Genomic DNA, 24,557 nt, shown 5'->3' with positions numbered 1-24,557 from the left:
TGCCCTTCCTCCTCCTGTCTTCTTTGTAAGTGGCTCTACAAATGCAGGAGAAATGCCCCCTCATCAGTCCATGTCCAGAAATAGCAAGAGCCCCCTTAGGAGGAACACACAGGAGGATAAGAGGATAAGAGGCCTAGTCTGAGATTTGTATTTGGTGACTCCAAACTTATATTCAGGATTTATTTAGATCCTTAGGATTTCTCTTCTAGGAGCGACTTTTATTATTGAGTCTTAAAAATCCTTTTTTTGGCTGGGTGTGCTGGCTCACGGCTGTAATCCCAGCACTTTGGGAGGCCGAGGTGGGAAGATCACAAGGTCAGGGGATGGAGACCATCCTGGCTAAACTCCATCTCTACTAAAAATACAAAAATTAGCCAGGCATGGTGGCGGGCGCCTGTAGTCCCAGTTACTTGGGAGGCTGAGGCAAGATAATCGCTTGAACCCGGGAAGCAGAGGTTGCAGTGAGCCGAGATCACACCACTGAACTCCAACCTAGGCGACAGACTCTGTCTCAAAAAAATAAAAAGTAAAAATAAATAAAAAATCATTTTTTTGTTCCGTCATGTGAAGCAAGAGCTAAAATCTTTTTTTTTTTTGAGACGGAGTCTCGCTCTGTCGCCCAGGCTGGAGTGCAGTGGCCGGATCTCAGCTCACTGCAAGCTCCGCCTCCCGGGTTTACGCCATTCTTCTGCCTCAGCCTGCCGAGTAGCTGGGACTACAGGCGCCCGCCACCTCGCCCGGCTAGTTTTTTTTTGTATTTTTAGTAGAGACAGGGTTTCACCATGTTAGCCAGGATGGTCTCGATCTCCTGACCTTGTGATCTGCCCGTCTCGGCCTCCCAAAGTGCTGGGATTACAGGCTTGAGCCACCGCGCCCGGCCGCAAGAGCTAAAATCTTAAAAATTCTTACAAGGCAGTCTCCATCTTAGAAGGTCATGGTCGGGGATTTCTCTCCCCTCCAGGGGATTCCCATCTCTTCTCTCCCCTTTCTGTTTCCCTGTGGGAGCTGGGGTAGCAGGGTGCGGGGAAGAATGCCATACCGCAGTGCCATAGCTGGGGCGGGGGTAGGACACAGGTCCCCAGCGTTCCAGGTGGCATTCAGGTGTTTCCACATAGAAACAATGTGTGGATGATGTAGGGTTCAAACATATACGATTGGTAACATGATTCTAATTCCTTATGGAGAATAATAGCAGCAATTAACGTTTATTACACCTTAGCTCATGCAGTGTCTCATGGATCCTTAAAACAACCTTGTGAGGCAGGTATAATAACTAGTTTAGAGAGATGAAAACTAGGCTTTGAGAGGTTAAGTATTTTGCCCAAGATCACACAGCTGAAAAGTAGCATGGGCTGAATTTAAACTTAGCACTGCTGATTCTAAAACTTGTACTCTTACTTGTACTATACACACAGCCTTCCTTTTTATGAAATAGGCTGACAGAGTTTTGAATGGGAACAGTTTCCAGGCTCTAAGTGATGAATTTATACAAAGTTTTGAGGTTCAGCTCCTTACAGACTGGGGACTTACTTAGATACTTACTTTTTTAGGGTCATGTCCTGCCCTGAAAGAGGGGCCCCTTCCACGGGGGAGTTCTTCTTGCCACACACGTTGCCAAAGCTGTCATAGCCGAAGAGGAGTCTCCCCGCAGCTCCAGCCACCACTGAGTAGCCCATAATAAACACCTGGCAAAACCGGGGACATAAAACCGGGGCATATGAGAGCCTGGCCAAAGGGCTGAGCACACAGTACCCCACACCCCTGCAGATGCTGATATAAAATGGAGCCTGGTGGAACGTGAAGCTCTCCAGCATCACAGCCCTTCACTCTGTCAGCAAGGGTCAACAACTCCAATCTATCAGCATCCTGCTTTTCTGCTATTTGTGAATTTAGGTAGAGAGAGAATCTAATCCACTGAAACAGATTTCTCTCTATTTTCTTACCTCTTTGTGCTTTTTATCCTTTTCCTTAAGAGTCTTATCATTTTTCTTTTTGGCCTAACTTTACTGGTACAACTCAATTTTTCTTCCCTTGAGGTTCTTGCTGTATTTAAGTGCTTCAGGGCTATGCTAATTCTTTCCCTGAGTTTTTTTCCCCCCCCCCCCACTAATTTTTGGTTTTTTCTCTTCTTACTTTTAGGGGATTCTGCAGAAGCAACACAGTTGATATGTATCAAAATACTGTTCACAAATCTGCAAATAGTGTTTTGGAATAACTGCTTAAGATGTACAAAATAAAGAACCACAGGAATTTTGTTGGATGAGAACATCTTGCACTCTATCATCATTTCTATCCAGTCTCATAGTGAATGTGGAATATTTGAAATTTCAGTTCAAACAACTGTGCCATTAAACTGACAGGCTCTCTGCCAAGATTGAATATGTATCTTCCCATAATGCAAACTTAGTAAGTTTCCCACTACTGTATACAATATATAGGATACCATTTAATACTCTATATTGACAAGTTCATCCCAGGAGAGCAGATATAATACATCATTCATTAATATATAGTATTGATACCTTATGCTGCAAAGGTACATTGTGCTAAATTCAAATACCTTCTAGATATTCTGCACTTATTACTAATTTAGAAATCAAAGTAACAAACATTCTTCAAGTGCCCAGTGTGTGCTTGAGACTTCGTTACTGGGAGACACAGGAATGACCAGAACCTACTCCTTGCCCTCCAGGAACCCAGCCTAGAAGGCAAGCAGGACTTACGGGCTGCAGACCTCCTGGGGAAGGAGGCTCCCTGTCCTTCCCCACTCTCCAAGATCCTCCTAAGTCTAACTGGTCAGATTCTAGAATGAATGGGTCACCTTTGCTAGCAGTGTGTGTCACTCACCCTTTACCTAAAGGCTGTGGAATAGGTGTGACTCTGTTTGCCAATGTGGCTGGCATGGCAAGCTGACTGCACCTTGACATGCTTGTCCCGTCCTTTCGAGTTGGAGTGTAGTAAGGTCTTGACTGTGTCTGGACTTAGAGGGAGGAAAGGGGTCATGTGCTTCTGCCCAGCTCACCAGTAATCTAATAACAAAGTGATGTTTTCCATTTACCATCATTCTTTCCTTTGGAAACCTGTGTTGAAGAATGGAAAGTTTTTCTGGGTAGGAGAGGTGGGAGCGGTTTTTGAGTATTCCTGAGTCCCTGCTAACAAAACTACAACTTTATGATTATTATTTTTTATTTTTATGTTTTGTAGAGACAGGGTCTCGCTTTATGGCCCAGGCTGGTGTCGAACTTCAAGGGATCCCTTGGCTTCAAGGGATCTTCCTGCCTCAGCCTTCCAAAAAACTACTACTATAAACCTTCACTGTCCTAATTTCAAACATGCAATTGCGATTCTATATGAGAGGTGATATAGGAGGTGTCTACACTGGTCTAGTGGGGCCACCAAGGTGGTCACTGTCAACCGTGCCTGAAAAATCAGGAAAATGGAATCCTAAGGGTTGAATAGGAAAAGGCAGGGTGGGAGAGGATACTGGAGGGGTAAGTAGAGGCAGGGACAGTCCAGACTTTGAGACTTTGTTCCTTGTGTTTAATGCAAATATAAACACAGGCTGGTGCTGCATTTGCAAGAACCATCTCTGCTTATAATTTTGGCCCCTTCCCCCAAGCCTTTGTCCAGTCCTAACTCAGGGCAGCACCATCAATAATAATCCTGTTGGGCATATCACCAGTCATGACATCTGTCACAAGACCTGAAAGCTGAGCAATGGAGACAGGAAAAAAACAAAACAAAACAAAACAAAATCCCAAAACAAAACACTCCTTGCTCTGTTTTAAATACCTTCAACTAAAAAATGTTGCAAAAGATACTAAAAGCCAGTGAGCTAAGAAAGGACTCTGACTCTTAAAACAGAAAGCCGTAATGAGAACTTGGACATATTAAAAACTTCAGACTTATTTTGCAAATGAAATGTAACTTTAACGCAGTTTCCAGCTCCGTGCCACCTCAGCTGGTTCACAATTCTTCAGGCTGTGATAGGTCATCTACAAAGCCTTTCTCCAGGAATCTCAGCTGCTGGGCTGAGAGTTTGGTAGTGAGGTCCTAGGTTGAAGCTGTGGAGGGGCTAAGGCAGATCATTAAATCACAATAACAGCTTGAGGTCAAAGCTGCCAGGCACAAGGCAGGCCAGTCGCTGCCTGCATTGATACAACAGCAGTCTCAGATAAAAACACCAACCATCTGTGAAGTTAAGCAGAAGGTATTGTAGGTGCACTGTCTCTCCCAGCTCCTAGAGGAGAGTTCCAACATAAGCAGCAAAAAGTCTGATTATGTGTTTCAGACCTAACCTTCCACTGTGCCTGTAACCAAACCTGTCTATGTGAAACGGATCACAGGTGAACAAATGCCTTTCTTACTTGGAAAGAAGAACCAACATGACATTTTAGGGCCTATTCAGATGGAATTCTTTTCAACAAAGGTAGTTACTATCTGGTAGTTATTACCCTGCTCTATAAATTAATCATTTACCATGCAGCAAATAGCATGCCTTAGCCTGGCATGGATGATTTCGTGAAAGTGGCCTTTGTAAACGTCAGGTGAGACGTTTTCTGCTGTTACCTACAACTCTAAAATAAGTACAAAAGCAGCAAGATTCAGCTTCCAACAGACTCAGGATTATAACTGCACAGCCTGATTGGGTTTACCAGCAATCATACACACCTGGAAACTACAGTAGGAAAAATCATTCCTTGCTAGCTATGGTTAACAAGTATTGGCTGCTAAACACAACGTATCTTGTGCGTGTGTGATGTTCAGCTAAAGGAAATGCAATTTATTGCTAGGCTTACCCTGGCTTTTATGTTGTTAAAGGTGCACCAAAAGCTTGAAGAATATTTGATTTGGGGGTGTGGCAGGTGGTAAAAGAACTTCTCTTTCTAAAGTTCGGATAGTAAGAGGAGACACATTGGCCTTACTAAATAGCAATCACGTTGTAAACTGTTAATTCCCATTTCCTAATGGAGTCACCCCTTAGAAAATGGCCTGTAGCAAAAAGACGGCCTTTCTAGCGAGTCTAGGACAAGAATTCTCCCGAGTACTAACTGCTGTTTATTGTGGGTTAATGGCAGAAGTCTCTCACTGCAGCACCAACTACGATTTACATTTGGGACAGAGTTATTTCCAGACGCGCCACACACACTCTGGCCTCTTTCCTCCCAAGCACCCACACTTACCAAACCAGTCCAAAAGAGAAAGAACAGGAATAACCATGCCGTATCTGTGCATTTCCTATAAATCTGGGGTCGCCACTCCCTTTGCCTAGGGGCTCTTTCTGCAGAAACCTTCCAGAAAAAGGGAGAGTTGAGAAAAAGAAGATAAACAAGTGGACTCAACCTGGAAACCGAACCCAAATCTACTCGAAGAGTGGTCAAAGTAACCAATCTTTTTCTAAATTTAAAAAATTATTATTATTATTATTTACGTGGCCACCTGAAGCTCTTTCACGCAGCCTTTGAAACACCTGCCCTGTGCGGAGCGGATGTTCAGCCCCCTGCCGACAAGTGCTTACCTGGAGGTGCACCTGAGGGCGGCCCCAAGTTTGCGCCCCGCGGCCCGCGTCTCCCCCACCTCCGCCCCAGCACTGGAGCAGGGTCCAGGGTCCTCCCCGCCAGGTGGCCCCAAGGTACTAAGCGGGGGCGGGATCCCCGAGGCGCGGGAAAGGCGGAAGCGTCCGGCGGGGCAGGTGAGTGCAGGAGGGGGACCCGACCCTTCCCCGGGGCTCCTCCCCCGAGGGCCGACCCTGCGGGCGCTTACCAGGTACTCGGCGCCCAGGCAGTGCATCGTGCGCTGGCAGGCGGGGGCCGGTGACTGGGAGCCTCCGCCGCCTCCGGTACGCGGAGACTCAGCGCCCGCGAGCCGGGGCTGGGGCTGAGGCCGGGGCCGGGCCGGGGAGGGGCGGGCAGGGCGCAGCGCCGCCTCCCGTTCGCCTCTGCGCCTGGTCCGGCGACTGCGGGCGCCGTGGTCCACTGGGTCCGCCTCTTCCCGGCATGGGTTTCTGCCCAGCTCACCCGCTGTCAGCTGGGGTCCTGCTCTGGTGGGAGGAAAAGGCTGAGACGCTTCTCTGCCCTGTTGCTTCAACCACCTCGCGGCAGCTGCTCCCAGGATGTGCACTTTGACGACTGAAGCTGAGCCTGCGCCGCCACGACCTTGGGCGGGTGGTCGGCCTCTGCTCTGAGCAGGAAGTAGAAAGTCTCAGCAGACCCTTCCTGAGGGCCGAGCAACAGTGTATTCTACATAGCAAACAGGTAAGCAGCATTTACTGTGTGCTGGATTCTGTTCTCACTGCTATTGTTATTCCTAATCTACGGAGGAGGGAAACTGAGGCACGGCCAGCGGTGATGCAACTTGTTCGAGGAGACACACTAAGCTGTGTAGGCAGGAGTCGAATCCAGACACTCCGGGAGACCGGCGCTCTTGAGGTGGTTTACTCAGACTTCTCTCCCACCTTGCCTTAGGACAATCATTGCCTGACTTCACAATTGAAATGGTAGTGTCCAACCGAAGCGACTGGTGGGGTAGTTTTCCAGGTAATATCAGACCAGCACAAAAGCACTGTTGGGGTGAGGAATTTAAAAAAAGAAAAACAAAAAAACTGCAGACCGACCTCCCCCCACCTCCTCCCAATCGAGCCTCTACCCTTCCCCCTGCCACCCTCAGGGTTGCTAGGTTAATTGCTTCCTTTAGGTGCTGCTTCTCCCTAAGGGTAGAAACCTGACTGGAGGAAAGATCTGGGAAAGTGGCAGAAACTGGGAGTGACAAACAGTGGTTCTCTGGTGCCAGCGATTTCCTTCTGGGCTCACACCACTCTCCCACTCCAAACTCACTGGGCCTTCCTTGTTTATCAGACAGAGTTGGTGAAACCCCAGGGGAACATGAATTCACAGGACAAAGAATTCGACACTGGAGGAGTGCAACTACTGTTAAAAGACCACAGTTGAATAACATCTGAAACTGATCAGTAGAGCAGATGGACCAAGATTTTTAAATAAGCATGATAAATTTATTTAAAATGAGTTATGATATTAGCAATATGAATCAGGAAAAAATATGAAACTAAAATATCCCGGCCCGCGGGATAGTCGAAGCAGGCCCTGGAGGAGGGGGTGGGAATTTGGGGAACAAGAGATACGAGAAATGGAGACAAGACAGTGCTCTGATCAAGTCTCTTTTAATGGCGGCAATGCAGTGCCTTATATACACTTGGAGGGAAAGGGGTTGGGCCAGAGGCGGAGATGATCTCATTGCAGAGGGCGTGACCAAGTAGGTATTGGTTTCTCTGGTCGAACGTCATGTTGCACCTGCGCTGTCAGGTAGTAATTTTCGCGGTCGCGGGAAAAATGGGTGAAGAAGAAGCAGGAAGAGCGCCATCTTTTATGAGATATTAATACAGGGAAAAAGGTAAATCTAGGGAGGAGGTAGAAGGTGGAAATGAATAGAGCTCAGGCGTTTTTAATCGTCAGTTATTATTCGCTATGGCCGGGGCGTGCAGCTCCGGACACTAAAACAGAGATATTATGCATAAAAATAATAATTAGAATGAATATTGATGCTACGTATTAGTAATGTGCAATAGTCTAAAAGTAATGTGCAATCTTTTAGATGGAACAGCACTTTAGTGCTGTTAGTACTAAATTAGTAATTGGAACAGCACTTTCAGCAACCCTCCAGAGGCAGTAGAAAAAGTTTTAAAAAACAAGTTAGCTTATTTGTAAATTTTCTAGCTTATACCGAGGTAAAACTAGAATAGAAAGGAAGAAATATAAAAACGGAGAGGAGGAAATATTTGAAGATATAATGGAGATAAATTTCAAGGTAGAAAAAACCTTCAGATTGAAAAGGTTTATCTCAAGCGAAATATTTCTATGTGTAAGTATTTAAAAGCATAACTTTGAACTTTCTATTAAGCCATATTGTCATTAGAATGTGAGAATGTATATACAAATATTCTTATGGAAGATTCATTTGAATGACATTCTTGGAGGAAGTAATCAAACAAGAAGAGAAACAAATTAAGGAGATGATACAATAGATATAGCATGAGAGTGGCCAAATATTTAGGCTGAATTTATTGTTGTGTTAGAAAAAAGGCCAGGAACCACCCAAGTGTCCAGAAACCGGTGGGTGACTATGCATAACTGTGATGCATCCATACAATGAAATACAACTAAGCATTAAGAAGGAACAAACTTCTGACATATACAAAAACATGGATGATCTCAAATGCATGTTAAGTGAAAAAAAGCCAGATATAATAAGCTACTCTATGATTCCATTTATGTGACATTCTGGAAAAGGCAGAAAATAGATCAATGGTTGTCAGGTGCTGGGGGTGAAGGGAATCTGAAGAAACTTTTTGAAGTGATAGAAATATTCCATTATCTTGAGAATGGTACTGATGACCCAATGGTATCTATTTGTCAAAATCTGTAGAACTGTACACTAGAAAAGGTGAATTTTATTGTATGCAAACTATATTTCATTAAACCTGACTTATAAAAACTCTTTTCAAAAGTCTAGAAACAAAGAACAATATATGTATAATTTCTCAAACCTAAAATTATAGACAAAATCAACATTTTGAGGGGTGTGGGGCTCAGGAATGAGAGGCCAAAATGACAGGATAGTGGATCTAAAATAATGCCATTCAAAGGGTGGTTCACAAAAAATTAATGGTTCTCAAAGAGATAAGGAGCTTGTACCAGAATGCATATCAGCTATGTTATAAGCAAACTCTTTGATTCAGCTGACACTTTCATAGCAAAACGTTCTCAATGAAGGAAGCTGTGTGTTGATTTACATTCAGGCTCAAATCTCATCCTGGAATGGATAAGTAACCCAGTACTACTTAGAGTACTTAGAGTAGTACTGGGTTAGATTACTACCATATGGGAGGAAGATGAAAAAAACTGTTAACTTTAATAAATCAATAAGGATAAATATTTGTGAATGTAGGTCTTAAGGGTAACTACCATTAAAAAAGAATAAAACATATAAATTTTAAAGCAGTGGAAGAAAATATTATCGAATGAAAGGCAAGAGAGCAGAGGAAAAAGGAATTAAAAGAAAGTGCAATAATTAGAATATATGAAATTTGATAGCAGAAATAAAATTACTAATAATAACTTTTACTTTCAGAGCACCTAATATATTCCAGATACTTTTCTGGGTGTTTCTTATTTGATCCTCATAATAATCTTATGAGGAAAGTACTATTACTTTCAGCATTCTCATTTTATAGATGACAAAACTGAGATTAATTAACTTGCTAGAAAGTGGCAGAACCAAGGCCTGAACCCAGGTGGTCTGGATCTAGAACCCATACTTAGAACCGTACTTAGAGCTATTCCATGCTGCATTCTAAATAGAGCAGCAATTACAATAAATGTAAGTGGCTTAAACTAACCAATTAAAAAAACAGTCTTTCAAATTGAATGAAAACAAGGGATTCAGCAATATGTTTTCTACAAGAAACTTGTTTAAAACAAATAGACACTAAAAGGTTAAAAGGCTTGAAAAGGATACAGCGCAAACATGAACCAAAGAAAGCTCATGTAGTAATTTTAAAACCTGACAAAATAAAAGTTAAGACAGGAAGTTCATAAGGGAGGTCATAAATGTGCCCAACAATACAGCTTTAATATTTATTAAGCAGCAGCTAACAGAAGTTTAGGCAGAAACAGATAAATCAGCATTGTAGTTGGAGATTTCTAACTAGCTCCTCTCAGTAGCCAATAGATCAAGTAGATAGTAGATACTTTCTCTCTCCTCTCCCAACACACGTACACACAGAAAACAAACATGCAAGGTCTGGACAATTTAATAAACTTGAGCCATTGGATATTTACAACTCATATACATTTCCATCAAACAGTGAATACATGTTCTTTCTCTTTTCAGGTTCATGTGAAACAGTAAAGTAAAAACAAATCATGTATTAGATCTTAAAGGAAGGCTCAATAAATTTCACAGTGCAGTAAAATTAGAAGTAATGAATAACGATATGTGTGGTGGACAGATTTTAAGGCCCCTATGATTTCCACCTCCTGGTGTTTACACCCTTATGTAGTTCCCTTCTTTGGCTATGGATGGGATCTGTACCTTCCAACCAATTACGATGGTTAATTTTATGTATCATTTTGAATAGGTGAGTCATAGGGTATCCAGATATTTGGTCAAACATTATTCTGGGTATTTCTGTGAGTGTGTTTCTGGATGAGATTAGCATTTAAATTGGTGGACTGAGTAAAGCAGCTTTCCCTCCCCAATGTGTGTGCCTCATCCAATCAGTTGAAGGCCTGAATAGAACAAAGGGCTGACTCCATCCCCCTTGTAAGAGGATTCTTCTGCCTGATGGCCTTGGAACTGAGATATTGGCTGTCTGTCTACAGCATCCTACTGGTCTTTGGACTTGAACTGGAACATTGACATTTCCTGGTTCTGCAACAGCTTCCAGCCTTTGGACTTAAATTGGAACACTGGTTTTGGAGATTTTGGACTTGCCAGCCTCCATAATCCCATGAGAGTCAATTCACTTTAATAAATCTCTTTATAATATCTATTTGTCTGTCTGTCTGTCTGTCTATCTATATCTGTCTGTCTATCTATCTATCTATCTATCTATCTATCTATCTATCTATCATCCATCCATCCATCCTATTGGTTCTGCTTCTCTGGAGACCCCTAATACACCAAAAAATATGGTAAATGTGATGGAAAGTCCTTCCCATGATTACATGACGTTAAAAAAGAAAGAGAACCCAGTTAGATTGTGCCCAGACTCCTTACCAACAGAAACTATAAGATAATAAATGTGTGTTGTTTTAAGTCACTATATATGTGGCAATTTTTCATGTATAACAAATAATACAGCAGATGTATTAGTTCATTCTTGCATTACTATAAAGAAATACCCGAGACTGGGTAATTTATAAAGAAAAGAGTTTTAATTGGCTCATGGTTCTGCACACTATACAGGAAGTTTAGTGGCTTCTGCTTCTGGGGAGGCCTCAGGAAACTTACAATCATGGTGGAAGGCAAAGAGGAAGCAGGCATGTCTCACATGATTGGAGCAGGAGAGAGACATGGGGGAGGTGCAACGCAGTTTTAAACAACCTGATCCCACAATAACTCACTATTATGAGAACAGCACTGAGGGGATGGTGCTAACCCATTCATGAGAACTCAGCCCTTATGATCCAATCACCTCCCACCAAGCCCAGCTTTCAATACTGGGGATTATAATTTGACATGAAATTTGGGTGGAGACACAGACCCAAACCATATCAGCAGAATAGCAAAAAACAAACAAAAACCCACAAACAAACAGAAACCAAAAAAATACCCCAAACTTCATTTGGAAACTAAATAACATCTTACTAGACAACATCCTTGAGTCATAAAGGAAACTAAGAAATATTTAAAATTGAAGGTTAATAAAAATTCTACATGTCAAATTGGGACACAGCTAAAGTGCCAGTTAGATGGAAATGTATGGTTATATCTATCAGGAAACAAAAGGTTAAAAATAAAGTAGCTAAGCATTCAACACAAGAAGCAACGGCATACACAGTGAAACAAGAAGAAAGGCAATATGGGCAGAAATCAGTGACACAGAGAAAAGTAGAGAAGATGAACAAAACAGAAGTCAGTCCCATGGAAAAGATTAAGAAGACCAAACTTTGGCAAGACTGATCAGGAAAAAAGAGAAAAGACTCAAAATAAGACAGAATAATGAAGGAAATAACAAAAGATATTAAAACATTTAAAAAGTGTTATGAACCCTAATATATGTAAACCTAGATAAAATGGATATGCTCCTAAAAATATAAAATGCAGCAATTGATATAAGAAGAAATAGAGAATTTGAATAAACCACTAAGTGTTTAGTAAATTGAAATGGCAGTTAAATATCTCTCCTAAACTCCCCCAACCCCAACTCAGATCTAGAGGCTTTTAAGGGACTTTTAAGAAACAGTTAATTTCTATAATACACAAGTTGCTCCAGAAATAGAAATAGAGCAAAAGTTGCTCAGGTCATTTTATGAGGCCAGCATCAACCTGATACCAAAACCAAATAAAGATTGTACTGGAGAAAAACAAAAGGAAGAAAGTACTATTATTACACTTGTGAACTAAGATGTCATTTCAAATAAATTTATTATTTGCTTTAAAAAGATCCAGTTTTAGGAATTCCCTAAAAATCTATTAGAGCAATAGGCTGACAACTGGATAATAGCTGTCATCAGGATAACATGTAGATCACTCAACTGGGTTACCACACAACTGTGCCCTTCAAAAATCACTTCAACTCCCTACCCTTCATTGTGCCCACCACTTCTCAACTTATTATATAACAAACTGGCCAATTGAATCAGCATCCCTGCCTTGAAAAACCCATCTTATGCCAGACCCTAAAACCCTTATAAATATCCCATCCTTGAAATTCATTGACTATGTCTATGTTCAAAAGTTCTCAATAATACTAAATGAAAATAAATTCTTAATGATTGCCTCTAGAAAATTCTAGGGACCAACTCATTTCAAAAACTTAAAGGGAAAGAAACACATATTCTGCCTCTCTTATATGAACTTAAGGGTAATCAAATAATTGATGAGGGAGGTTTCTCTTAATAGACATATTGTGGCTTATAGAAGCAGAAGGAATAAAAGAATTAAGATATCACAGTTTTCCAAACATCGTAAAAGAGGGGCAGGCAGCCATCAGCCTCCTCCCAGGGAAGAACATATTGCTGCCTGTGAAATTTTCATGCCAGAAAAATCCAGTGGAATCTGACTACCAACTTAACAACAAATATAGGAAATAGAGGAACAAGTCAAATGACATCCCAGGGATGCCACTGGCAAAATCAAGAATGGGAAAGATGATATTGACATTATGCTTTGACAGCAACCTCCACCACAACAGCAAAAAGATAACAAGAAAGAAAAGAGGATGTGAAAAACCTATAGATTAAAAGAAACAAATATTTTAACTAATTACAATGTGTGGACATTGTTTAGATCCAGATTAAACCAAGTGAAGAAATGAAAGATCATTTAGAGGACACTGTGGGAAATGTAAGCACTGATTGGATATTTGATGATATTAACTAATTTATATTAAAGAATTTGGGGGTCTGATGATGGCACTGGGGCTAATTCTAAAAAAAGGGAGTCTTTATCTTTGAGATTTATGTACCAAGAATGATGTGCTCTCTGGGATTTGCTTTTTAAAAAATCCAGGGCAAAGGAGAATGGTTGGAGGTATGGGGAAACAAGATTGACTATCCACTGATAATTGCTGAAGTTCATTAAACTTCATTAAATTGCTGGGGATTCATTAAACTATTTTCTCTACTTTTGTTATTTTTCAAAGTTTACACACCCACACACACGATGACTGTAGGAACCGACCTGCAGACCCTGACCCAGCGACGGACGGATGAGAGACATACACTAACACAGATATTTTGCCTGTCAGTCCAGCTGAGAGGTTCTGTTGTGAGTCTGGAGCATTGCCCCACAAGCTGGCAAAATTCACATTTATTTAGTACAGATTAAATGACAAAGGTCTTGAGTAAACACCACTAGAGGGTAATTAACATTGCCGAGCCCCCAAGCAGAGAGCAATTATGCAACCGAGGTTGATCAAAATTTGGTCTTAGGACCACATGAGTAAACAAGCTATTTAGATAAACTCCCCGTATTCCCTTGTTATTTGCTTTTTTGCTATCAACTGAAGGTAAAGAGGATTAGGCTGCCTTCAGCCAAATCTGTTACTGAAGCCCCCCAGTAACCCCCCCAGCCTTCCAAGAAGGTTTGTATTTATTTTCTATAACTCTCTTTGTAAGTTTTCCTCTACAATTTTTCCCACCACCCTGACTGAACTCCCACAGATGACGACAATGCATGCCACCTCCTGAGCCTCCACTTGGGAAGTAGACATGCTTAACACTTATTTTGGATGCACCTGCTCTTGAACATACCTACCTTGTTTCTTTTGTTTCTGCCTTTTTTTACTCCCCTCTGCCCCCCACAACTTGGGCACTCATGCCTGACCCTCTCTATTCCTCACTGAGGCAACATCATTGCTTAGCCTTAGGATCATTGTATCTCCAGATCTATTGGCCCAGCTAAGGTGCCAAGCTCGCACAGTTTCCCACCCTCAGTCTCTTCACTCCAACCCCATGCAGGCCCCTGGAGCTTCTGTAGCACTTTGGCCTTAACAGTTTTTCCTCTTCTCTGTGTGTTTCTTCATTCCATACCTCACATTCCCCTCCTGCCCATCTGTTCCTAACTTTCTCATGATTTTCATGTTTGTCTTATATTCTAATCTGCATCTCTTCCAAAGGCCTTTGGCACCTCTTTTTTAAACTTCTAGATGCTCTCTGAAGATGCTGGGATCTTGCTTCTGTCCCAATCTGGTCACACAAAGATGTAGTGAGGGCCACTCAGGTTGCCTGCTTTGGTTTCAAGTGTATGACCATTACCTCTTTGGGGCAGTTTTCCCAGATGCAGACTGAAGCTTCACCTAAGCTTCAGCCTGTGTATCTTATTGACACTACTTTGGAGCCAGCACCTAAGAAAGGCCAGACTTCCCACCCTTCATCCCACTTTTCCCAGGCTTCCTTCCCCTCATCAGCTCCTGTGGCTGAGTTCCCAGCATGCTTTGGGCCTGATGCCCTCTGGATAAAATACCATGATGTTAGACTCTGATAGAGCAGTTTCTCTTCCCAGACTAAGAAGGGGCTCACCTTACAAGAGTCAGTTATCAGAGGCTCCAGTGGGGGCAGGATCACTGCCTCATAAGGACCAGATTCTTCCCCATCTTGCCTTTCCTGTCAGCCATGGGGTTCATCCCTCAGACCGGAAGCCAGAGATGAGATGAAGGATGCAAGAGGTCTTGGGTCATTGTAGTTGGTCCAGAAATGGCCCAAGATGTACTGGATAGATAAGGAGGTATTGGGGAGCATTTGAGCATTTGACTAAGAGATAGGGAGGGAGGTGGGGGGTAGGAAACCAAGCAAGGTGTGTGTGCGAAGGACTCCCAGCTCTTTAAATCTGGATCCTGGTCATTTCAGGATGAGGAATTTTCAGCCTCAGAAGTCCTTCTTTTCTCCTTGAAATCTTTGGATTAGAAATCTAGTCTCTGGGGGAACCTTGATTAATTTTAGCCTATCTTCATTTGACAGGGATTGACTCAGCACTTGCTTTGTGCCAGGACTTGGGCCAACTCAAGGGACACAAACACCAAGAAGGAATATTTGCCCACTCCAGTGAGGTCAAGCTTATCTGAGGGTTAATAATGAGGCAGGCTGATGCGGGTTCTTCGCCCAGTCCCATGGTTCCAGGAAGCCTACCTGGGAGAGGAGGCCTGAGTTGAATGGTGCAAGATGAACAAGAAATGGCAAGACAGAGAAAGGTGGGAAGGGCCTCCCAAGCAGAAGAAACAGCATGGCTAAAAGGCTAGGTGCATGGAGCAGCAGGGCACCCCCAGCCATGTAGTATCACTGGAGGATGAACATGAGGGGGAGAAGGAGGGCAGCCGTTAGGGCCCAGCATGCCACACTAAGAAGCCGTTTGCCTTTCTATGATTGTATCTTTCTCATTTGCCCTCACTTTGTAGAACAGTTTTTAGAAAATGCTGCCCTGTCTTGGTTGTACTCAGAGGACTAGAATGAGAGGGGCTTGTGTTCCCCCTTGTACCTCTGAAGAGCAGGGAGCAAGGGTAGGCTTGGTGGGGGCAGTAAGATTCCAACGGGAAAATTATTGGGTAGGCTTGGTGGGGGCAGCAAGAATCCAACAGGAAAATTATTATTATTATTATTATTTTTGAGATGGAGTTTTGCTCCTAAGTAGCTGAGATTTACCAGCGTGCACCACCACATCTGGCTAATTTTTGTATTTTTAGTAGAGATGGGGTTTGTTATGTTGGCCAGGCTGGTCTCAAACTCCTGACCTCAGATGATCCACCCACCTTGGTCTCCCAAAGTGCTGGGATTACAGGTGTGAGCCACCATGCCCAGCCCCAGCAGGAAAATTCTTATGGGGAGGTGAGGTGAGGGAACAGTATAGCCACCAGCCTCCCTTCTTAAATGTATTCCTTGGAACACAGTCTCTCCTTTAGCCCTGAGGTGACTTTCAGTTTGGTTAAAATTTTTTTTTTAGTTACAGAAGATTATATATGTCACATTACATTATTTATGTTAGTATATTCTTTTGCATATATCAAGCATTGCATAATAAAACTGTATGTTTCAATCTCAGAGGTATGCTTTTCAATCTCAGAGGTAACCGCTGCTCTGAGTTTTGTTTATCCCCTTGCTTAAACATCCTTTTTATTTTTTATTTTTTTTTTTGAGATGGAGTCTCACTCTGTCAGCCAGGCTGGAGTGCAGTGGTGCGATCTCAGCTCACTGCAACCTCTGCCTCCCAGGTTCAAGCGATTCTCCTGCCTCAGCCTCCTGAGTAGCTGGGATTACAGGCACGCGCCACTATGCCCAACTGATTTTTGTATTTTTAGTAGAGATGGAGTTTTCCTGTGTTGGCCAGGCTGGTTTCAAACTCCTGACCTCAGGTGATCTGCCCGCCTTGGCCTCCCAAAGTGCTGGGATTACAGGCGTGAGCCACCGCACCCGGCCTGCTTAAACATACTTATTATTTTAGATTATTTCACTCCTTAAATAACATAATTGAGTTTGTTTTTTAGGGCATATTACAAAAAATGATGGTGTATGGTAGGGAGTCATTTGGAACTTTTTAACTCTACAGTGTTTTTTCATGTGTGGTTTTAAAGTTGAGGTTGGCTAAACATTTGGAACTTATGGACATAAAGAAACAATAGAAACTGGGGACTACTGGGGGAGTGAATGAGGAGAGCAAGGATTAGAAAACTTTGTTTATTATGTTTATTACCTGAGTAATGGGGTCATTTGTACCTCAAACCTCAGCATCATGCAATATACCCAGGTGACAAACCTGCACATGTTTCCCCTCAATCTAAAATAAAAGTTTTTTAAAAAAGGCCGGGTTCAGTGGCTAATGCCTGTAATACCAGCCTTGTGGGAGGCTGAGAGGGAGGATTGCTTGAGGCCAGGAATGCAAGACCAGCCTGGGCAGCATAGCAAGACCCTCTCTCTCTCTCTCTTTTTTAAGTTTTAAAAAATAAAATAAAATAAAATTGAGGTTAGTTCTTTATAGACTAAACCAAACAATCTAACCATAGACTTTCTGACCATAGTATAGAAGGACAGAACAGTCAGACTGCTAAGTCCTTGAATTCTATTGAAGATAAGATGTATGAACTGCTGGGGACTGGTTGGTCTAATTTGTTGTCTTTCTTTTGTTTCACCATTTCCATTTAGTTGGATATTAGTGGTGTTTGTATGTTAATCACATCTATCGTCTCCTACATTTCTGCATTTGTGCAGGGCAGATCCCTCCTATGAACAATCTCAAGAAATTTCCTACTTACCTTCACTAAGTATTTCTGCCTGTGTCTGGGATGCCTCTTGCTGAAGCACTTGCTGGCACTCCGAGACACTCTGAGTACCAGTCTTGAGAGACCATTTTCTTCTTTCTATATCTTTTAATGAGTAATAAGAGTTCTAGCAGGAAGGCATTTAGAATTATTCTTTTATGGTGTTGGAGACTGAACGGAAGGGAGATTATGACCTGGTCTCTCTTGTGTGTTCTGAGGAACGTTAGACCTGGAGGCGCTACTTGAAGAAAATATCCTGTGGTTAGATATGGTTTAGAAATATTGTTCCGTGTCCCATTTATTGCAGTGTTCATCAGTATACTAGAGATTTGACCAAAGTACCCGTGTGTGTGTGTGTGTGTATGTGTGTACCAAGTATTAACACTGGCAAAACAAAAAACAAAACAAAACAAACAGCAGTTTTGGGTAGTGCTGTTAAAGACTACATTTTTTGAGGACATGGGCAACTTAATTTGTTTTGAAATAGGCAGAGTCTTAGGTAGAGTGGGTGGAATGATTGTCAAGGCACTTGAAAAGCCCTCCTCTATCATGCCTACCCTACCTGATTAATGTACCTAAAATGCTGTCTTAGAGAGGACAACTTGTTAACACACATTGAAGAAAAAATTAAAATACAAATAGCCCTGGGAGAGGGCATTTGAATAATAAATTCGTAGTAAGATATAAATGACTAATGCCAGATTCTTTTCTTATCACAGGTTTTTAGAGGAAGAGAGCTACACTGCAAGGCCACCAGGGCTTTTGAAGCCTGAGAGCAGTGAGAGCAGTGTCATGAAAGGCAGGGCAGGGGTCCACAGGTCAAACTGCAGCCTCTTTTTAACCTTTCCGGAGCCAGTTTACTGCAACATTCAGTAAAATTTATGACCTGCAATGCTCATTTGTTTAACTGGAAATGTAAAACTATATTTGCATTTTTTTTTTCTTTTTTTGAGACGGAGTCTCGCTCTGTTGCCCAGGCTGGAGTGCAGTGGCACGATCTTGGCTCACTGCAACCTCCACCTCCCGGGTTCAAGCGATTCTCCTGCCTCAGTCTCCTGAGTAGCTGGGATTACAGGTGCCCACCAGCATGTCCGGCTAATTTTGTATTTTTAGTAGAGATGGTATCACCACGTTGGCCAAGCTGATCTTGAACTCCTGACCTTGTGATCCACCCACCTCAGCCTCCCAAGGTGCTGGGATTATAGGCGTGAGCCACCACACCTGGACTACGTTTACATTTTGATTGCCAAGATACCATCTATTTTTGTTTTTTGCCAAATATCTGAAATAAATATCAACAATTTTTTTTTTTTTTGAGACGGAGTCTTGCTCTGTCCCCAGGTTGGAGTGCAGTGGCACAATCTTGACTCACTGCAATCTCTGCCTCCCGGGTTCAAGCGATTCCCCTGCCTCAGCCTCCCAAGTAGCTGGGACTACCGGCGTGCACCACCATGCCTGGCTAATTTTTTTGTATTTTAGTAGAGACAGGGTTTCACCACGTTGGCCAGGATGGTCTCAATCTCCTGACCTCGTGATCTGCCTGCCTCGGCCTCCCAAAGTGCTGGGATTACAGGTGTGAGCCACCGCCCCCAGCCGAATATCAGCATTTTTAATAGATACAAGTATAAGCTTCTAAAAAGCAGGTTGAATTTTGTTTTCTAAAATTTGTTTGCATTTGGTAACCTGTCTATTTGGAGTACATGTGTAGTGTTGTAAAAACAGGAAAACCACTAACCTCTAGCACAAATGTACAAAATTTGATGCACTATGATTTTAAATTTAGATCTTTTAAGGGGGAAGTTTGCCTATTTATCCTGAGTTTTATCAGTCCAACTGTTACCAACCATGGGTTCTTGGGCTTTTAATGCAGTAGAAATTGACCTGAGGCCAAAAGAGTTTTCCTAAACAAGGCTTGAGAGAGAGAGAAGTCTGGCTGGCCCGGGAGGAGTTAGAGAGGCAGTTTTAAAGGGACCATGTGGGAAAGTGATGTTTAGGCATGTAGAGGTGGGGAACTTTTAGCCCCTGTGCGGTTCATAACATGCTTCTTCGTGTGTCTCATTAGCATGTTCAATCTTCACCCCGGGTGTGATTTTTCGTATCATAATGAAGCTAAGGTTAAGGATTACTCCATTCTTCTGGCCTTGTGGGCATGCGGGAGATGGCGTTAACTCCCTTGAGTAGGACTCATGGTGGGAGCTGCTTATTTTAGCTTCTTCAAGGTCCCCTAATCAGTGGGTATGGTGCCTTGAGCAAGATTTATGGTGCAAGGTCTGAATGATCTGATTGGGGTCCCCACCAGCTTGCAGTAACGGTCCTTGGTGGGGCACGGGGCAGGGAGGCCCAGTCCCATCCCTACACTATCTCACAACAATGCTATCTTTTTCTCTTCGAGTGAGGGAAAGCAAAAAAGGAAAGGACGGAGGGAAAGAAGAGGGAGGAGGGGAACATAGTATGAATGGAAGAGGAGCAATTACTCATCTATGAGGAAACGAGGCGCCAGCTGTAGGACATATGGCAAATTTCCTCTCTCTCTGGGCCTCTTTGTAAAAGGAGAGGAGAGAGCCAGGTTTTTCTCGATCTCCTTCCAGCTCTGAAATTCTAGGATTTAAAATCACATGGCATATGCATAGAAACTAATCATCCAAAGTAAGTAGAGGGAAGAAACGCTAGCAGAAATGAGTGAAATAGAAAACAAAAACACAGTACAGATGATCAATAAAAATAAAAGCTTATTCTTTGAAAAGACTGGAAAAATAAAAAAGGCAAGCCCCTGGTAAGACAGGTCGACAAAATAGGTTGCAGATAAAATGTGCAAAATACCTGGTAGGTAATAAGAGGTAGTCTCCTAATGACACGGATGATGACACCACCTCCCTATTTTATTTTTATTTTTCTCTTATATCTTCTTTATTTTTCTTCCTCTTATCTTTTACTTTTATTTGTATCTCTCCCTTTATTCCATATCCATGACTTGGACACTGGCACTCTGAGACACCTGGGTAATGAAGAGGTTATTAGCCCTCCTGCCCGGGTAAAACCCTGGCATTGAGGGCTACTGTAGTTGCCACTTCGTTACAGCAGATGGCACTGCAGGCCAGCGGCTGTGTTGTCAAACAAGACAAATTGTGTGCTTTTCTTCATTGATTCTAAGGTATTTTCTCTCATCTTTATTTTAATTAATTATTATTTTTTTGAGACAGGGACTTGCTCTGTTGCCTAGGCTAGAGTGCAGTGGTGTGATCATAGCTCACTGTACCTTTGAACTCCTGGCTCAAGTAAACCTCCTGCCTCAACCTCCTGAGTATCTAGGACTACAGGTGTGCACCACCATGGTCAGCTAATTTTTTAATTTTATTTTTTGTAGAGAAGTGGTCTTGCTATGTTGCCCAGGCTGTTCTTGAACTCTTGGGCTCAAGCAATCCTCCTGCCTTGGCCTCCCAAAGCTCTGGGATTACAGGTGTGAGCCACTGTACCCAGCCAACCATCTTTATGTTTTATTTTTTGCATTTAATATTTCCAAATAGTGAGGCATTTATATTGAACGTATATATTTATTGTGGTGTTTTATGCTCTCCCAAAGCTATTATTAAATTGATGTCCTCATTAAATCTTACAATTGTCTTAAAATGAAGGACATTCAATATTGTTATGCATCTTAGCACTGCCTTGAACAAATTGATATCCTGTATAGACTAAAAGCATTGACTACAAGTTCTTACTGAAGAATTTTAAATGGTGCATTATTTAGTTGTCTGGAAATCACTGGACCTTTTGAGTTGGGCTGACTCAGGGTTTGAAACTAGGTTCAGACAGTTGCCAACTGTGTGATCTTGGGAAAATTACTTATTCTCTGTAAGCCTCTGTTTCCTCATCTTTAAAATGGTGATAACAATGGCTAATTTGGAAAATTGTTATTGTTTTCCTACCCTATAACTTGGCCCCAAACCAACTTATTGGTTTGGTTATTATTATTTTTTTTTTTTGAGACAGACTCTTGCTCTGTCACTGAGGCTGAAGTGCAGTGGCACAATCTCGGCTCACTGCAACCCCCGCCTCCTGGGTTCAAACGATTCTCCTGCCTCAGCCTCCCAAGTAGCTGGGATTACAGGCATATGCCACCATGCTTAGCTAATTTTTGTATTTTTGGTAGAGACAGGGTTTTACCATGTTGGCCATGCTGGTCTCGAACTCCTGACCTCAAGTGATCCGCCTGCCTTGGCCTCCCAAAGTGCTGGGATTATAGGCGGGAGCCACCGCTGGTTTGGTTATAGGTTCAAAAACCCATAGCTAGTGTTACATAAATTTTAAAAGCCTAGGTTAACGATGAAATAGGAAACAGAACTGTTTAATTTGTAGCAAATTAGGAGAATGTGCTTGTGCAACTCAATGAATCAGCTGATTTGACTCAAAGTCCCTCAGCTGATTGACTTGGGAGCTGTGGGCCTTGGGCCCTTGTTTGGTGCACAGCCCAGATGGCACTGCTTTATCACTGCTAGCAGTGTGGATCCCAAGGCAGAATCTCCTGGGGCGTTTCTGAAACAGGCAGATCCTAGGCCCAGCCAGACTAGATTAAGATCTCTAAAGGCAGGGCACAGAATCTGTCTGAAATAAGTTGTATATATCATTTATAGGAACACAAAAAAGCAGTAACTCTGACCTGGAATATGAATTCCTATAGACTAGTGCTGCAGATATGGTAATATTAATTTGCTTATTGGATAGTGGGAAAACAAAACAGGCAGCTCTGGCTCTGTCCTTTCTGCTCCCTGCCCACCCCGTGTTGTGCATCTTTCACAAGTTGTTGCACCTGCAGGAGCTTCTACTACAGTCATGAACGGGTCTGGCATGACAACGATGCCAGGGAAGAAGTGCCAACTCCATTGTGTGAGGCTGTCCGAAAATGAGATTCTAGATTAGTGAGCAAGAGTTCTAGATAACTGAGGTTAATTTTTTAAAAGTTCACATTTGTTATGGGCTGAATTGTGTCCCCCCAAATTCACATGTTGAAGTCCTAACCCCTAGTACCTCAGATTTATGATGCAAGGTCTGGAGGGTCTGATTGGGATCCCCACAGACAGATCAGCTTGCGGTAAAGGTCCTTGGTGGGGCATGGGGGAGGGAGGTCAAGTCCCATCCCTACTCTGTCTCACAACAATGCTGTCTTTTTCTGTTCCGAGTGAGGGAAAGCAGAAAAGGAAACAGGGCCTGTAAAGAGGTAACTAAGTTAAAATGGAGTGGTTAGGTTGGGCCCTAATCCAATTTGACTGGATGACCGTGGGCGCTCCCTTCACAGAAAGCTTGTATGTGTAGAGGGCTGATCCAGGCACAGTTGTTTTCTAGGACACAAATTAAATGACAGGCAACAAGGCCATGGTGGGGTAAACCACCGAGAGTGCTGGATATCATCTCAGGACGGGACAGGAGAGGGCTCCATGGCTGACAGCACTGACAGATGTGAGTTCATGCTCACTGCCAAGAAGTGCAGCTGTTGTCACAGGGCTTACAGCAGCACTCGGAGCATGAAGAATGTAAACCACCGTGTCTTTTATGGGTTGATACATCTATTTACTTTTACAACATATGATTTCAGAGACAAATAACATTATAGTGAAATAGATCGGTATGGCTGCTTTAAGTGGGGGGACTGTGTGTGCCTCAACTTTCTCAAGGGCATACAGTCATTATTAGTAACAAAAATGATTGTACGAAGTGCTAATTTTGAGGGTTATTGTGAGCAGTTTATGTGGGGTGGTGGTGGGCAGGCCCGTTTGCCCCACACCGAATGTCCCAGCCCTGCCTGCTGCCTCAAATCTGTCCCAGGGTCTCACTGTGTGTGGGCCTCTCACTGCTCCTGCCACATTTCTGCTTTCCGATGTTCTCTTCCCTCTTATTTGCTCCTCAACCTTGCTTTTCTTTTCTTTTTCCTTTTATCTCTCATTCTAAATTTTATCTTAGATTCTCTGTTTTTAGAGCCATTTCTAACTAATGAGAATATCCCTCATTTTGTTAACTAAGACAGTTAAATAAATTTCTCTTACCCAACCCTCCTCTACATCTTTGGAAGATTTACTGAGTAGTCATTTCAAAAAAATAAAACTAAACAATGTTTTTAATTCTCACAAATCAAAGATATTGGAACACTACTAAGTGTAAATAGCATGAAACCAAAAATATTTTACTCTCTGCATTTGAACAGTATGGAAAGACTGTAGAATCAACCATCACATCTATCTAAACCCCCCTCCCATATAGGTTTTATAATAATGCATTTTATTATAGCTGCTTTCATCTGCTCATATTCAGCTCTTCTTGGATTTTTAAAAAACAAGCTCTTGTGCTTGAAGCCTTTCAGAGCAGGCTTCAAGGGCAGGGGTGGTGGTTGTTCTGGACAGTTAAGGGCAGTTAGGGTGGCATAGGCCAGAGGGAGGTCATGACCCATGGACCAATAACACAGTTCAGACAAAGCGCTTCTCAAATGGAAATGGTTTGGCTTCATGGATTCCGTAAGAGCATTTAGATGGTGTCAGGCTGTCAATCTGTTCTAGCCTGTAGATGCCTCTTGCTACCAACACACAAAAATGACCTAGGAAGCAAGAGTGGGGCCCATTAGCCAGGCTGGGCCAAGTGGATGGTGACAGCAACTCCCATTGTGCAGCCCCAGGGCAGAGCTCTGGGGGAAACGGTGGCTCCCTCTCCCAACCGCTTGCCAGATGCTAGCTGGCTCACAGCAGCCGGTTCCCTGGGGCAGGCTGGGACCAGGTAAGATGGACAAGGCATCAGGGGACCTGAGAGCAGACGCTTCCTTACCTCTGGACCCTAGATGCCCAACTCACCTCACCCCAGTCTCAGCCCTGCTCTGGCAACTTTCAAATGCCCTTACTCCAAGTACTCAAAATTCAAACCAGAAGATGGAGCCAAGTAACTTGAAAGAGAGCACAGGGCTCTCAAGTGGTTATTAACCAGATAAAACAAATGACTTGGAGAACTCTGCCCTTCTAGGTAGGGCACGGGTCTCTTAGGCAATGCTTCTGTTAACTAATTGTTTAGTAAAATGAAAACTGATCTAGGA

The 24,557-nt window shown here is 42.8% G+C and overlaps 1 protein-coding gene and 1 long non-coding RNA gene across 6 annotated transcripts in view; one reads left to right on the top strand and one right to left on the bottom strand.

Annotated features, from left to right (window-relative positions):
• The window catches only part of SLC44A3 (solute carrier family 44 member 3), a 72,763-nt gene extending 66,875 nt beyond the window's left edge, over positions 1–5,888 (bottom strand). For 2 of the 4 annotated variants that reach the window (XM_050778182.1, XM_050778191.1), the window contains exons 1-3: positions 5,764–5,888; positions 5,184–5,291; positions 1,543–1,685 (exon numbers count right to left, since the gene is read on the bottom strand). In XM_050778182.1, the coding sequence (XP_050634139.1) occupies positions 1,543–1,685; positions 5,184–5,291; positions 5,764–5,790 (278 nt within the window). In that variant the 5' untranslated portion in view covers positions 5,791–5,888. Of the gene's footprint in view, positions 1–1,542; positions 1,686–5,183; positions 5,292–5,518; positions 5,603–5,763 lie in introns of those variants that run through there. The other 2 variants (XM_050778194.1, XM_050778204.1) reach the window with 2 other exon arrangements.
• A 97-nt stretch (positions 5,889–5,985) lies between these two features.
• Positions 5,986–24,557, top strand: part of LOC126947608 (uncharacterized) — a 218,622-nt gene continuing 200,050 nt past the window's right edge. For both annotated transcript variants that reach the window (XR_007723132.1, XR_007723131.1), the window contains exon 1: positions 5,986–6,254. This is a non-coding gene — a long non-coding RNA (uncharacterized LOC126947608). The remainder of the gene's footprint in view (positions 6,255–24,557) is intronic.

The sequence above is a fragment of the Macaca thibetana genome, chromosome 1 (assembly GCF_024542745.1).
Source record: "Macaca thibetana thibetana isolate TM-01 chromosome 1, ASM2454274v1, whole genome shotgun sequence".
Lineage (NCBI taxonomy): Eukaryota > Metazoa > Chordata > Mammalia > Primates > Cercopithecidae > Macaca > Macaca thibetana.
This window is presented reverse-complemented; position numbering and strand designations above follow the sequence as displayed.